The 16,194-nt window shown below is 45.5% G+C and overlaps 1 protein-coding gene across 2 annotated transcripts in view; it reads left to right on the top strand.

Annotated features, from left to right (window-relative positions):
* kcnh5b (potassium voltage-gated channel, subfamily H (eag-related), member 5b) overlaps positions 1–8,696 on the top strand; it is a 118,439-nt gene extending 109,743 nt beyond the window's left edge. For both annotated transcript variants that reach the window (XM_076027695.1, XM_076027694.1), the window contains exon 13: positions 6,969–8,696. In XM_076027695.1, the coding sequence (XP_075883810.1) occupies positions 6,969–8,162 (1,194 nt within the window). In that variant the 3' untranslated portion in view covers positions 8,163–8,696. The remainder of the gene's footprint in view (positions 1–6,968) is intronic.
* Positions 8,697–16,194: the final 7,498 nt, after the last annotated feature.

Genomic DNA, 16,194 nt, shown 5'->3' with positions numbered 1-16,194 from the left:
GCAGACGGTAGGACTGCGCGACTCTGCACAAAATTAGAGTCACGATTAAACTACTAAATGAACTAAATGTTTTTCGTTGTAATTTGATACAAAAGTAAAAAAAAACAACAACTTTGAACTGGTATTTTCTGTGCTTCAGGTGATGCGAGAGGAGGATATGCTTCTTGTATTTCTTAACAAAAGATTTGATTTTCTACCATGATGACATGGACAAGACCGCTAGGAGGCTGATAGGAATGGAGATTGACTGTATGCAGTTTGTTCCCCTCATTGCTGCCTGTGTGGTTGAGCAGCAGAGATTTGCTCTCGTCTTCTTTTTTTTTTTTGCTGTCCACAGCTTCGTCATGTTGCACTTTGTGGTGACCTTTGAGGTGCCTTTACAGAGTTGTGGCTTTGCCCTGCAGTGCTGCTCGCGTGTTAGGTTCCTGTCACTTTCAACGTTTTCTCTAAATCCGAAAAACTTCTGCACCACAGAATGCAAAGCTTCTGTTTTGTTTTGTTTTGTTTTTCGCTCTCACCACAGTCAGCGGGGTTTCCCTCTGCATTTGTTCTCTTGTTTTCACTCGTCATCCTTTCGCAGCTGTCAGCAAGCCGCTGCCTCTCTCGCACTGTCGCTGTTTACCCTACCTGCCAGCCTTTCGCTTTCGTGGCATTTTCTTGCCTTGTCATTTGTCCAGGGACGAAGTTGGAGCGCTTGATTTCACACAACTGATGTCCCGGACGAAAACGCAGCAGACTTGTTTGGAAGATCACACAGAAGTATGAATCCAGATCCCAGTTTTAATACAATCAATGGTGCAACCCCAAGAGATGGTGTTTCGTATATGTGAAACTTCACACGCTGTTGTCTTGTTGTCTTATCACTCACAAAGGAGATTTTTTTTTTCTTTCTTCCCTTTAATTTGCTTCTTGTTGTTGACAGTCTTTTTTAAGACTGTACAATCCCAGTGTTTTGTTCTCTCACAATTCATTTTGCTGGCAACACTGTAATTAAAACAAATCTTGCCCAAAGCACAGAGCGCATTACAGCCGTAGCACACAAATCACTGCTATATGGCGCATTAATGCAAACTGTATGTGCAGAGCGTCTTAATGTTGTCTGGGATACATCATGCAGTGTCTGTACTCGGGCTTTATATTGTATAATCTATTATTCTTTTCCTCTCTCTGTACTCATATTTACAAAGGCTCATATTTTTTTTTTTCTCACACACACACACACACACACACACACACACACACACACACACACTGTGACCAGAATATCATGGTCTGAGTGAAATGAACGCATTACTCACAGCCCAAACAGCCTGGCCAGTCGTTCTGCTGGCAGCCCTAAATAAACCCTGACACTCTCCCTCTGCTTTGCTGATGAATATTTAAACTGGCCTGGCTGCCGTGTCTGGACCTCTCGTAAACATAATGTTGCATTTGTTCCGTCTCTCAGTCTGGCGCTTAGGAGAGGGGGAAGGGTGGGGGGGGCGCAGGGGGGTGGCTTTATCGATGCTGAAAAATCCATTTTGCATCATTGCAACTATGTTTAGCAGCGGCGCTCTGAGGTCTGAGACAAAAATAGATGTTTGGTGGCGCAACGTTTGCAGAGCCGCAGCTGCCTGAAGGGGGAGAGAGAGAGCGAGAGAGCGAGAGAGAGAGAGAGGCACGAGTGTGCACGTGTCTGCTCTGTTGGAATAGAACTCGGCTGTATTTCTGGAAAAGAGATCCTGAATATTTAACGGCGAGGAGAAAGCATGATTTGACAAAAAGGCCAGTCATAGCTGTGGGCTCTGCGAGCCGACTGCTTTGTTATATTACAGTAATAAACGAGGTTGATGAATATTCAGCACTCATTGCAGTCTGGGCAAGGGGATTCAGCTGTGATACACGTGTTACTTTGTGAGGTGTCGAGGGTTTTTAAGAGATACGGTAACTGTGCCAATAGTAACATCTCCAGTGTTGGACTGAATGCTGCTTTGACTGCACAGACTGCAGACTGAAAGGCTGTGCCAGCGCAGGGATTCCAGGTTCATGTTGGAACGTTAATAAGAAAACGCAATCGGCCTCCACTGCTTCGTGTTCTCTGTTTGCTGTGACAGTCATTTTGAAACACGGCAAAAGAAATGTTTCAATGTTTAATCAGCAACTCGTGTGAGTGTAAACACTGCACACTGGAAACACTTTTACCCCAAAAAATTTTGTCCAAAAAAAAATTTCTCTTCAAATTTGCTTTACATGTTCTAGAATCATGGCCTGAGGATTTGTTAGGACTAACGTATTCATCCAAGTGCAGCCTTTCCCTTGAAAGTGCTGCTCCCACTTTATTCCCAGACACTGACTGAGCACTTCACCAGTCACATTAGCAGATTACTTTTTCTAGTAATGATTCTGACTCAGTTCCAACTCTATTGAAATGTTATTAGTTTGGCTCCAGCCGTAAAGAAAAAGCTGTCGGTGAATCCCTGCAGTGTTGCACTTATCACAACCTCTGTCACTACATGGCGTCTTTCTGACGCATTGGAGTGCAACACGTTTTTTTTTCTCATTTTTTTTCAAATGCATTAATGTATAAATCGAGGAGAAATGATGAAGAAAAATGCAGCAAAACCATTCAAACTGTAGAAAATGATAGAAATTGAAATTATTGAATAAAACACAACTCATCTCCAGTGATTTTGGTCAAGTTAATGTATTTTCTGTTGACTTTTATAGTTCTGGTTTGGCCGCCACTTTTTGGCCGACTTTGTGCGCTTTGTCTTCCTGTCGGCACATTCAGCCTCACGTCTGTGGCTCTCCCTGTTTCGTGAACCTAACAGCGCTTGTAATACTGAACAATGACGTTGGCTGTGATTCGCGGACCTGTGGTACTTTAAACACCTGCCAGTATTGCGTTGGTGTCCACTGACAACTGCCACCATTGCATTCAGACTTTTTTCAACTCTGATCATTGTGAATGAAGGTAAACCCAGCCACTGCTTCACATAGAGACCGGAAATAAGAACATTGGTTTTGAATTATCGTGGTTTTGGCAGAGATACTCATTTATTAATATCATGAATGCCTATGTAACTACTGGAAAGTTACATAGACGCAGTGATGTTAGTTTCATGTCGCTGAACTGTAACCATAACAGAGCCCTGAGCCTCTTTACTCTGGGGATGTCTTACACGGTTCTCCAATTCTTTCTCTTATCTGTGGAGAGTTGAGATGTTTTTGCGCACACTTTGCATTTAGATCTGTGTTCACCCATGCATGCATTTTTATGGAATCAGTGACAGTATAGCTGGCAGTTTTAGATGTTTTATTATTAGTATTCAAAGGGAAAGCACAAGCCGGTCAGCGTCAAGAAAGGGACCACAGCACGAGACAACAAAAAAAAACTGGTAAAGAAAGAAATAAACTCATAGGGTTATAAACAGAAACATTTTGCTTATCGTTCTGTCCAGTAAGTGTTTATGTAACCAGGCTGCGTTACCTCTTCAGGTAATAAGCCAGCAAGGTTCGTCTTCAGAAAGTTCCTAATGTGATTTGCCACCCCCAGTTAAACTACACCTCTAAAAATGGGCCCCGGTCCGAACATCACACCTCGCATCCAATCTCGGCTGCACTCATGCGGAAGCTGCAGCTGTCCAGCTCATTGATCCGTCTCGTCCTGACACTTTCCCCACGCTAACGAGAGAGTCGTTATGGCGAGCGCCGGGTAATCCTGGACTCGTGTCACGACAGACGGCCACTTGAAAGTGTGAACTCGGCGCCGTGTGCCAACGCTGGCTACCGTCGAGACAGAAGGAGCGAATAATTGGGTCAGCGGAAAATAAGGCTGAAATGTGAGAAATTAGCCAGGGCTTTCCGGCCATGTAAGATGCCTGCTAACCATCAAGCCTGCAACATGTGTTTTTTGACCGCCTGCCAAAGTCGACAATCTGAGCTCGATCCTGTGAAGCCCTGCAAGCACAAAATGTTTCCTCTCCTCTTGAGGAAACGAGGAGCTTGTGCTGCTGTTAATGCTGTCAGTAGGACACAGCCAGGCCTCCGGTTCGTAGGTCATGACTCATCCTGTCATCCAGGGACTTTGGGAGCTCTCGCACCTGTTTATAGTTTCAACCGTACCGGGCTGCTTGTCCCGACAGGCGTGTTCAAAAGTGAGTGTGCCTGAGCTGTTTTGAAAATGAACATACCCTGTTGTGTCCATTTCCTTCCTGCCTCAAGACAAGTGGTCACATTGAGTGTCAACAAAAAGACTCCTTTATCTCCATTATCAGGTTTACACTCTCCTTGAAGGTCCAGTGTGTAAAATTTGGCTGGATTTATGATTTTTATCTTGGTAAAAGCTTAGCATACTGCCCATAGATATATAAATAAAAGTGTATACTCACAGTACATTAAAAGCAATTTATATATATACAAATCTACATATAGCAAAACCCTTGCTCCCAGTTAGCTGCCATCTTGCGCCACCATATTTCTAAGGAAGCCTGGTGTGGACAATCCAGCGTCCCGACAGAGCATTTCATATTTATGGTGAACGATCACATCCTCAAATAAACCAACAAAGAAGAAGGTGGGAGGTATCTAGGTTCGTGCTCGCAGGCCACCGTAGTTCACTGGCAAGCTCGGGAGAGGGAAGGTACTGAGTCCATGTGGGGACTGGTGGCAGCAGGCTTCCAGAATGCACGGACTCATCCTGCAGGATCACAAAACAAATGATATATATATATATATATATATATATATATATATATATATATATATATATATATTTAATCAGGTTCAAGTTCTCTACTGGTCCTGCTCCTACACGTAGGTGCCCAATTTCTTTCAATGGAAAAAGTCCCAGAGGGCAGTTAACTCCATCACTTCTACCACTGGTTGGAAGATGACCTTTGGAATCGTCCCACACATCCATCTCATACAAAGTCCATAGAAGGCATTTGGAAATGCGAGGCAAAGTTTGCAGTTTAATTGGACAAGCCTACTGTCTTTGACATGTTACTGCTTGTTTTGCTGATTGGGGCAAATTCAGGCTTCCTATTAGTCCAAAGGTGACGTTGACGCTGCATGTCGCCGCCCATGCTTGTGGCAGTGTTTAATGTCACTTTTGGGAAAACCAGGTAGCAACATGTCCACTGAGAAAATCCTTCAGCGCTGCTTTTTTGTGTTCTTGTGATTTGTCCCAAACAAAAATCCAATTCTGATGAACTGCATTATTGCCAGTAATCTCTCTGTGTCATCCTTTGTTTTCTCCGTGCATTAGTTTCTTCTTCCTGAGAAGATTTCAGCAGATTTTTTAGGTGCATACCTGCCCAAACTTCAAAACTGGAGAGTCATTGGGAATGCATACCAAGCTTGCCAGCGCTTTTGATTGAGTAGGATAGACCAAGGACACAGTTTTGCATTTGATTTGCATCACTAAAATATTCCTTCACTAAGAAATCTGCACTATGAAAACATCAGATGTTCCTTTCCCATTGATTATGTAGATTTTCTGAACAAAATACAACTAAAGCGAGAACCAGCAAAAAGTAATTAAAAAAAAAAATTGCTTACAAGGCAGTGAGCGCTGTGACATCATTTGTCTGGACTGGAGTTTAATGGTGTTGCATTCTGGGAAGGTTGGGCTGCGCCAGTCCCCATTTTTAAACCTGCATTTTTAAGACTCAGGGGTGGAAATAGCTGATCATCCCTTCCTTGATCTTTGACAGAGTGTCATATGTTTTAACAAAGGACACAAGCAGAATGTTTTCAATCACATACTGAATAATTCTTTTTTTTTTTTTTTTTTTTCATCTCAGTCAGAAGTGTTGAAGAGGAGGTCGGCTCAACCTTTCAAATGAGATGATGTATCTGAAGTGGTTGTACTTCGTGATTGAGTCCACTTATTGGAAGTTGTCCTGTCACATTATCATCGTGTCTTCCTTTCACATTTGTCTTCTTCTAGGACAGAAGCAGAGGTTTTATTGTTCTCTGAAGGAATTATAGCGCTCGCACACTCACATTTAATAAATCACATCATCTCTTAATATGACAATTGAAGTCAGACTTCTAATCTTTTCAACATGGCCTCAGGGAGGTGTTGGCATCTTGACTGATTGACAAGGCCTCTCTGGCTCCGCCCCCTCATACAAACGGCTGTCACGAAAAGCATAATTTGCTTCCAGGCAGCGGTTTAAAATAGATGAATGGAAACAAGAAGGTTGGAAGGTTGAAACAACTGGTTGGGGGAGGTTGTGGATGGATGGCGGTTGGGGGGTGGGGGGCTCGCTGCCTCACATTTCTGCCTCTGGGATCATCTCAGCTTCCTGTCAATTGGAAGCGTCATTGTGCTACTCAAGAATAACACCCAAATCACCCTCTGGATGGCTGCCTGCCTGCCTGCCAGGGATTTCTGTCATTCCCAATGTAATTAGTGTGTAAGGTGAGCCGGGAGAGTGGCGCCAGCCTGGGAGGGAGGTATCCAGGTGGGAGGCAGCGGAGGGTTGCACAGGGAACTCCAGGAGGCAACTACGTTTTCGGCTAACTTCAGAAACAATGTGCACGAGAAAATTATTCCATCTCCCCCTCCGTCCAATCATAACGCACCATTTTCACTTGACGTGACCTGGTCATGTGACCCCGTACGTCAGGTCCGATGGCCTATAAATCCGAAAAAAGTGTTTCCATGACACTTTTGTGATATACCTCCACATGGACACGTCTGAAAAACCACCTCATGAGAGCATCAAAACGTTTTAGCCATATGTGAAAGGTTTTTCCAAGTTTACGTGTTTTCAGCACCAGTTTTTGTATTGCCATATTTAGGTTTGGCACAACTCTAGAGGTCAACATGGTCGCTGTACCGCCATGTTTGCCAGTCCAGTTCCCAGTTATCATACATCCACGATTAGCATTCACGGTATTTACGTGAGATGAAATGCTTGTCAAAGAAGTGCTTTGATAAGTCCTGTTGTTCTGCCTCTGTTTTTTTTTTCCTGCAGATCATTTTCCGCAAGATCAGCGAGGTCAAGAAGGAGGAGGAGGAGCGGGAGCGGGCGAAGAACGAGGTGCAGCTCACCATCCCGCAGGACCACCCTGTCAGGAAGCTCTTCCAGAAGTTCAAGCAGCAGAAGGAGCTCCGCAACCAGGGCGCCGCCGCCCCGCTGGACCTGGAGAAGAACCAGCTGCAGGACCACCACCTCCTCCACCACCAGCAGCAGCAGCAGCAGCAGCAGCAGCACCTGCACCCCAACAGCCTGCAGCTGGGCCACTCCAGCCTGCAGCACTCGCTGCCGCTCAGCCTGCAGCGGCCGCCGCCGTCCCTGCAGAACGGGGCGCCGCTCAGCAGCAGCGTGCTCACCGTCTCCCAGGTGACGCCCATGCAGGCGTACGGCGAGCTGGGCGTCAAGCAGAACAATCGCAACGTCATGGAGCTGCAGCCCAGCTCGGCGGGCGCTGGGCCGGAACCGGCGGTCAGACTCAAAGTCGCCGGCGCCCCTGCGGCGGCTGCCGCCGCTGTCGCCAAGCCAGCCATCAGAGCCAGCGGCTGGATGCGCCTGAGGAACAATGCGGCCGTGGCGGAGCCGCGGCAGGAGGGGCTGAACAACAGCGTGAAGGCGCTCTCGGTGGAGACGCTGTCGCAGGACGGCGGAGGGCCGGAGGCGGGCGGCGGCGGCGAGGGCGGCGGCGGCGGCAACCCGCTCCGCAAGACGGACTCATGCGACAGCGGCATCACCAAGAGCGAGCTGCGGATCGACCGCGCCGGCGAGGCTCGGACACCGGCCTCGGCCTCGGCCACCCTGCTCCTACACAGCCCCCTCCCTGGAGGAGGAGGAGGAGGGGGAGGAGGGGGAGGGGCGGGCTCCCCCCCCACACCCCACCCCTTCTGCCCCGTCCCCGAGCAGGCCCTGCAGGCGGCGCTGCAGGAGACCCGGCTGGAGCTCCGGGGGGACATCCAGACGCTGGGGGGCCGCCTGGGCGCCCTGGAGAGCCAGGTGGCCGAAATCATCAAACTGCTGTCGGAGAAAAAGCGGCAGCTGCCGCAAACGCCGACGGCCGAGGCGCCGCTGCCGGTGCCGCCGCCGGCGCCGCCGGCTTCGGCCACGCCCGCCGCCAAAAGCAAAATCCAACGCCAGGACATTTTCACGGTGTCCAGGCCCGTGTCCCCGGACTCGGAGCGGGACGACGGGCTCTGAGGGGAGCTCAACCAGCGGCGTAGGGAAGCCGGTCGGGAACGAACGTCGCTTTGGTTCGGCAGCTTACGCCTCTGGTTTTCAACTCTCGCCGCCTCTGCCTGTTCAATTTTGCACACTGACTCGCGGCCCCCCTGGGCGGAGTCTGCGCTGACCTGGGTCCAGCTTTTTTTCCTTTTTGTTTTTTTACTTCTTTCCCCCCCCCTCAAGCCCTGATTGTATATACCTCTCTATGCATGTCCAGCTGGATTCTGGCCTGCCAAAGAAACAATCGATCAATGCCTGTATATTTATGCAGTTGACTGCATGCAAAAAGGAATCGAAAGACAACCACAGAGATTTTATTGAGCTTCACTGTACATAGGGATATTTTTCATTGATAATTTACTATGTGGACTTTCAGGGTTTGCATACTGGTAGCACTAGAAACATTAAGAAGCAAAGGATTTTGGTGGCAAAGGAAAAAAAGACTGTGCATGATTTATTAATGAGCTGAGCGTTGGAAGCGGACGGTGGTTTTATTTTCCTTTCTTTTGGGGGTGGGGGGGGGGATAGATTCCGCTGGATCCCCTCACACAAGGTGTGGATTTTCCTGGTGTCTTTTCACATCCATTGATTTTTGCTTCTTTTATGTTTGATTACGGGATTCCCTCCGGTTGACGTCTGGTAAACCCTGTTTTTTCCTTTTCGAGTCCCTCTGGTGTCTATGCATTCCGACTCAGAACTTTTGTATTAATTGAACCTTGTCTGTCATGTCGGCAAGCAAAGGTTTCCTTTCGTTGCCATTCCTCCGCATGATCCGGGATGGCAGCCAGCACTTTGGGATGAATCTGGAACTAAGAGATGGCGTAAGGGGAAGCGAGAGCGAGTATATTTGGTGGAGAGAGGAAAAAAACCCTCCATCCAGCACGGTGACATGTAGTCCCACAGGCCTGCAAGCTGGCACGTCTGTCTGGACCAATAGAAGCCCTCGATTCCATTAGCCACAGCAGCTCCACTGCAGAACAGCGCAAGTAATAAAATATGGAGTACTCGACTTTTTATGATATTGTTTTTCTAAACCTGCATGTCAAGGAGTAGTTTTATGCTCCAGAGTGTATACACACGTATATGTAGATATATAGATATATCTACGTATATGTATATGTAGTGATGCGTATGGAGCCTGTTGATGTGAAGCCCGACGGCGCAGGGAGATTATTGTTTCTTGCACAGAGCAGATAAGTTGGATTTTGTTGCTCGGGTCCGGTGGGATTCACACGACATCACTCCTCACCCTGCAGCATCCGTCCCACGGCACACACATACACGCAGGCACAAAGTCGTATTTCATCAAGCAAAGGGTAGATTCATGGCAGCCATCATGGAAGCTTCAAATATGTCCCACAAACTAAAACCTCTGAGCTTTTTTCTCTCGGTTTGCGTTTATTTTATGAGAAATCCTCAATCTGTTTATCATACATTTATCTTCAAATCTCTACTTCTCTGCTAATAATAGTTGTTTGTTTAATTTGAAAGGTACGAGCCAAGTTTGATTTTACTGCCAATATTGCAACATTAATGTGCAAACGTTAAAGCTATGATCTATGATTGACACTTGTGTCACAAATAAGCAGTAACAGTAAGACTAACTAAAGACGATGTGAAATGTTAACGCATCCGCACCATTGACTTGAACCTGCGTTCAGAATTTCTTTCATAGGCTGCTGAGACGGTTTGACCGCCGCTATGCCTCAGTCTCAAGAACAAAAGAACAAAATGGATTGAATCTGCTTCACAAAACGGGAAGAAGTCCAAGTGTGAGGGGCCACACGTGGCCAGTGGCCAGCCTTTGTAGGCTCATCCACCGCAGTAATGAGTCAGTGGTTAAAGTTCGCCAAGCAGACGGCGTTGTGGAGGCGAGTATCACATGAAGTCCAGAGTTCAGTGCCAGACCAACGTTATTAATCAGAAGTGTCCATTTTAGAGCAGAGTTTGTAATAAATAGCCTAAAATAGTTTTAGTGCTTACAGTAATACTCTGTTTTTGGTTATGCAGAACTGAACTATTTTTACCTGTATTTTATTGCGTCAAACAAATGCTTAAATTCATTTTAGCTGGATAATTGAGAGACTTGGAAAATATAATAATTGCACCAGGTCAAAAGTTCTTCCTGATTCATTTTAGTCTCAAATCAGAATCACTCCAGTATCACGGGCAACAGAGTGTTTTCGTGAAATTTGAATAAAATTACAATTTTGGAATCTTGCTTTGCATAACATTGAGCAAGTTGAAGAAAATCTGGAAGTTACTTAATGAGCTCCCCAACAGCTGAAACAACCACAGTTCAACCTCACTCTGGCATATATAAAATGTTCTCCACTATTAAGTGAAATACATAAAAAATAAAGTTAATATTAGTTGCATTCTGTGGGATCCATTTAAATAGCCACAGCGAGGAAGATCAGTGGCATTGATGAATAATCCATTAAACGTTGTGAAAATTGAGACGTTTGATCGCAGACAGTGTGACACAGTGCGAGACTCGTCAACGTTTTCCTCTCCGCTGTCAACGGTCTGCGAAATAATGAGGCTTAATAACTTTGTAGTGCTTGAGTTGGCATTAAATCCAGCCAGTCAAAGAAGGGTGTGAAAAAAAAAAAAGATTTGCTAATCAGATTCATCCTCTCAACATCTTCCCACCACTGAAGGTCCATTTTCAGACCTGCTGTCATTTGAGCACAATTACTTCAACTCTCCAGATGAATGGGAGCCTCTTTTTATTTCTTTTATTGTTCACCAAACTCCTGAAACGATAACATTTGCCAGGCCTTGCTGCGACTGCTGCTGCTGCAGGCCTCTGAGCAGATCCCCTGCTACAATCAGGGGCAAAGTGCCTTGCTTGTGGGCTCCTCGGCAGCATTTTCAAGCAGTCTGGCGTGAGGCTTCCCATGATGGCTGCCGGCAAACCTGAGCAGAACTGCAGACACTTCACACCACACGATGTCTATTATCCTGCGACGCTATGCAACATTTGAGTCACTACCAGTTGTGAAAGGGGGCTGGTTCCGGTAGAAATAGTTTGTTTGTTTCGTGTACGTGACGGGAACGGGGGGGAAAAGCTGAGGATGAAGGAAATTATATTTATTATAGGGATTTGTTTATATTTGTATATAAAAAAGGAAATATTTATCTCCACCAGCCAAATGTGACATTTAAACTAACCAAATAGCAAAAGTGATGAGTTGGTGACATTAAAACAGCTGAACATTTTCTCTCAAACATGCTTGGAAATAAAGACGGCTCATACATTTTCCTCTTCCCGATGTATAAAGCCAAAATATCCCTGACAAGAGGCGCTGCCACCTAGTGTCAGCTTGGAACCGGGGTTTATGCAGCTGTAATTTTTGTGGTAGTATTACTGTATAAATTCCGACAAATATAACATAGAGTTGAGCACCCGTCGGCATGTTAAGAACTACCCAAAATGAATGAAACGGTCGTCTGGGTAGCGAGTTTGATGTACTTTAAGTTGAGTAAACACGGTTTCACTTTCACTGTGCCGCCAACTGATGTCCATGTGTGCGAAATGCGACGCTGTGGGTTACAATGAATGACTTGTTTTGAATTTGGCATCATTCTTTTCTTAATATTAACATGTTTTACATGGTGACGGTGTTGGATTCACCCACATCTCCTGCTCCAATCGCAGCTGCTTGTCTAACACGGCCAGCACTTTGAAACAGTGCAGGTCACAGGAGTCACCTTTCATTTGAGCAGTTTGGCCATTCTCACTCTTTGCCATGTGTCAAACTTTTCTGAGCTTTGAAAATTGACGTTGCATAATCCACAGTGTGGGAGTTCTGCTCCTCAACATATCACTATTCCCCCAAATCTTTTTCAAAAACTTTTGATGTTTTTTGCCAAGACGAGTGGGATTATTATGTACATATATCTTTCTTATGTATTGCATAAGAGTGTGAGGACCAGATGCTGGGATTCTGCCCAGAACCTTCTCCCGATCACGAGTAAAGATCCGCATTATGTGCTGACGAAAGCACCCAGGTTGGCTCCGTTTATTTTTTTTGCACTGTGGCTGCTTCAGTGGGCACTTATGCAAAAGTGAAGCAAGTGTGGAGAAAAATGTTTGAAGGAGAAGTTTGGTCATGCATGACATCTCCACTGACATCAAAGTGTCCACTGTAAATTTCTCCTCACCTGAAATCACCCCAGCGGGACTAAATCTCTTGACTCACTGAAATCTCTTGACTCACTGCATGCTCTCTACTCTGTCAAGGTGCCCATGCTCATACAGCATCAACCTTATTTATTATTCAGTTTCAGAAATATTGAATTTGGTGGAAAGCATGTGGTAGAATAAGCTTTGGAAACAAATAAAATATGTTGATGATATTATGAAATTTGTAAAAAGGAAAGACCTGCATTCACCCCCAGCACATTGAAAACAGTTGCAGCTAAACCTTCACATCAGAGGCTGATTAGTCATCGTGTTTGTGCAGCTGCACGTTCAAATGAGCTCAGTTCAGCGGTTTCCTAGACAGTCAGACTCTGGAGAGCTCGGAACTGAAGGACAGCAGTGTTGCATATTAATGCTCATCATTTAAAAAGTTTTCTGTATTTCTGTTAGTAGATTGGCCAATTTAAAATGAAATAGCTCAGTGGAACAAAAATTTACACGTGCATAAATTATCATATAAATTTGTGGTCGGTGGTCCTCCTCTAAAATGATCCTTGGAATACATGGATTACATTTTACACCTGAAAATGTTTTATTCCCGTGTTGAAATGAAATGTGAAACTTTTTTTTTTTTTTTTTTTAAGGCTTTTAGTTTGTTGTTGTTTTTTTTTTGGCAGTTTTTCCGACTTTTCACTTAGCAAGTGTTTGTTCTCATCGACTAAACCATGTGTGGACATGCACATTGAGATTCCCAGACAGAGGATTGCTCTTAAGGGTTTACACAGAAGCAGACAAACACTTTGACTGCGCTAATCTCCTGCAGCTCTAAACAAATAAGCCTTGAAAAGATCAAACACATAAATGCTTTTTGTTTTCGTCTTTTCATTAACAATATCTCCAAGACTTTAAGGTGTTAAAATTAAAATTCCAAACAGCAGCAGACTTACAAAGATTAATTAATTACGAGTGAAGAGAATTTTAATAATCATTAATTAACTCCAGCAGAACGAGAAGAGAGAAAACTATGAAAGCTTTATTTTGGCGGCGCCCTCGAGGCTTCAAACACGCTAAACTCCACGCTGAGCGAGATGCTTTGCTCGTCCTTTGTGTCCTTGTTTCCTCAGAAGTGGCTTTGACTCACTGGGAGAGCGAAAGGCTGAGCGAGATTTGCTTTGATGGAAGACACAGAAGCCTCTCTATTCAAACGCGCTGCGTCGGCAGCTAGGGGGCGCTGGACGCGGGAGTCGCTCCTGCTCGGAGTTTGACAGCTTTCCCGTGGTCCAGCCGTGCCGGAAGGTGTCAGGTTGGGATGAGACGAGCGCAGCCGCCCAGGATCTCCCTTCCGTTGCCAATATCACAGGAAAATGGAGGGCTGCGATACGAGGCCCTGGGCCACACACACACACACACACACACACACACACACACACACACACACACACACACACACCTACTAGCAATGGAGTTTTCCTGCTCTGCCACTTGAATGTAAAACCCCAGTCCGATGGACCCCCCCCCCACCCCCCCCTCTGAGGCTCCAGCACTGACTGGGAATCACAGAGGAAGAGTCCTCCCATCCTCCTTGAAAAGCTCTTTGGCTCCGCCTCCTCCTCCTCTCCTCCTCCCTCTGATCTCCCCATCGCGCTCCCCTCAGCATGTTGATGATGTACAGTCCGCCTGCGTCGGGCCGACTGACTGACACCACCTCTCTGGGGACGAGCGAGGGGGCCTCATTTATTCAAATTATCCTTTGGCTTGATTCAATTCCGCATATCGCATTGAAGATAAAAGAAATGGAAGTCATTTCCCAGAGAGTGATAGAATTCTTTATTGTCCCGCTTATCGCGGGAGAAAATCGACACAACCGGCTGAATTCTCTGGCCGGCATTCATTTCACGTTGTATTCTGACGTCACGCTTGGGATGATTTCGATAAACGGGGCCTTCTCTGTTGTTTCTTTTTTACCGGAATGTGATCAATTTCTACTGTTTTGGTAAAGTGATGGTCGGCGGCGGCGGCACTGACTCATGTATTGTTCTACAGCTGCTCACCTAAAATGTAGTGTCGGAATAATAAACAGCCGTCCGGGATACTCTCCATGGGCTTCCTGTCTGTCCTTTTCCGTCTCTTTGCTTTTCAAAGTGTCCCCTCCGCTGTAAAGGAGGTGTCAAGTCATCAACAGCCTTTATTGATCTGTATGTGTAGACTGTTGCGTCCTTTGCGGCAGGACAAGATTCTCTGTGCTGCAAGCAAAAAAAAAATCAAGAAAGTCCCCAGAGGGTTGCATCCTTTTCTGAAGAAGAGCTGAAGGTAAAAGCAAACTGAAACTTCTTCTCACCTTCCTACCTTTCATATGAGACCATTTTTGATTTTAAACAATGTTCAAGAAAAAAAGAAATCTTTAGCCATCTTAATTTGGAGGAAATTCCTGTTTTATAATACAAAGCAAAATTGTCACCCCTTGCTGGCCACTTTATGGGGTGAATTGTGCACGGTAACACAAAATGGCTGCAATTCAATGTGTATAGACACGACAGAAGATGTACATTTTTTGAGTATTTCTCCTATAAAGAGAAAACATCAAGTGAGCTGCAGTTGTCGGGAGGCAGAATGTGCAGACTGGCTAGAGAGCAGAAAGGCAACATTAACTCAAATGACCTGAGGTTAACACTAAGGTCAGCAGGATAGCATCTGTGAACACGCAACACGTCCCACCCTGCAGCTGTGTGTGTGTGTGTGTGTGTGTGTATACTGTACACTCATCGGCCTCATTATGGTGAGCCTGGTACTACCAAGGTGTTCCTCTGACAGTGGCTGGTGGGTCCATGTTTAATTCATCACGTAGAGTTTTCTTGAAAAGATTTCCTTCAGATCAGCTCCCGCAGGATGGTCTTTACTTTAAGGACCTCAGACAGGAGAGTTTTTTAATTTCTTATCACAAATCTGTGTATAGTTGGACAAACCTCAGTGAAGCAGACGTCTTTAGACTTAAGACATATAGAGGTAGCAGCCTAATTAGGATAAAACTAAGACTTATTAACTTCCACGGGCCCAATTGTGGACATTTCCAGATTTAATGTCCCGATTCCAGATGTGATAAACTGTTCAATAAAATAAAATGAAACAAAGAACTCTCTTCCACCCTCCCCCACCTGCTCCAGCCATGGCTCCACCTTGGAACATTCAACTACCTTGTGATTGGCTAGTCACTCACTGTTGGCAGGAAAGATGGCGCTCAATACGGATGTATTATAAGAATTGGTTGCCGGATGCACAAGTTAAAAAAAAAATGTTTGAGAAGGTGAAAAAGTCAGTTCTGTATTGTAGGGCTCCTTCAAGTTGTTTGCAGACCAAGGAAAATCCAAACTTCCAGACTTTAGGTCAACTTCAGAGCAGTTCACAAAGGTCTTTCAGCTCTCCTTGAACAGCTTGAATGCATACGATCAGAAATAGTGGAGGAGGAACTCACTCAAGTGGACTCCTTCCTCTCCGGAAACGCTGCAGTGTTTGGTTGCGTGATGTTTGCTTCACTTTCTGCCGTGTCATGAGGGTGAAGCTCGGGTCAGAAGAGCGCAGTACGGAGGTGCCCTCCAGCTCTTGTTCCTACAGCAGTGCAGTTGTTGAAATATACAGAAGGTGAAGGACCAGAGTTTGAGCAATTGGATTTTTCCAGCAGGTTCCACTTCTTGCACTTACTGCTCTTTCAGAACTTGGGTGCGGGATTAGAGACCTTCAAATCGTGCACTTTTCATCCCCAGCACTGTGGCTCAACCTTTCTGGACACTTCCATGAATATTCATTCATTCTCGCTCTGTCTCACGCCCTCTATTTCCAACTACGGTCTTTGTGACTAGAATT

The sequence above is a fragment of the Nelusetta ayraudi genome, unplaced genomic scaffold, assembly GCF_046127955.1.
Source record: "Nelusetta ayraudi isolate G7.1 ecotype Tasmania unplaced genomic scaffold, CSIRO-AGI_Nayr_v1 ptg000021l, whole genome shotgun sequence".
Lineage (NCBI taxonomy): Eukaryota > Metazoa > Chordata > Actinopteri > Tetraodontiformes > Monacanthidae > Nelusetta > Nelusetta ayraudi.
This window is presented reverse-complemented; position numbering and strand designations above follow the sequence as displayed.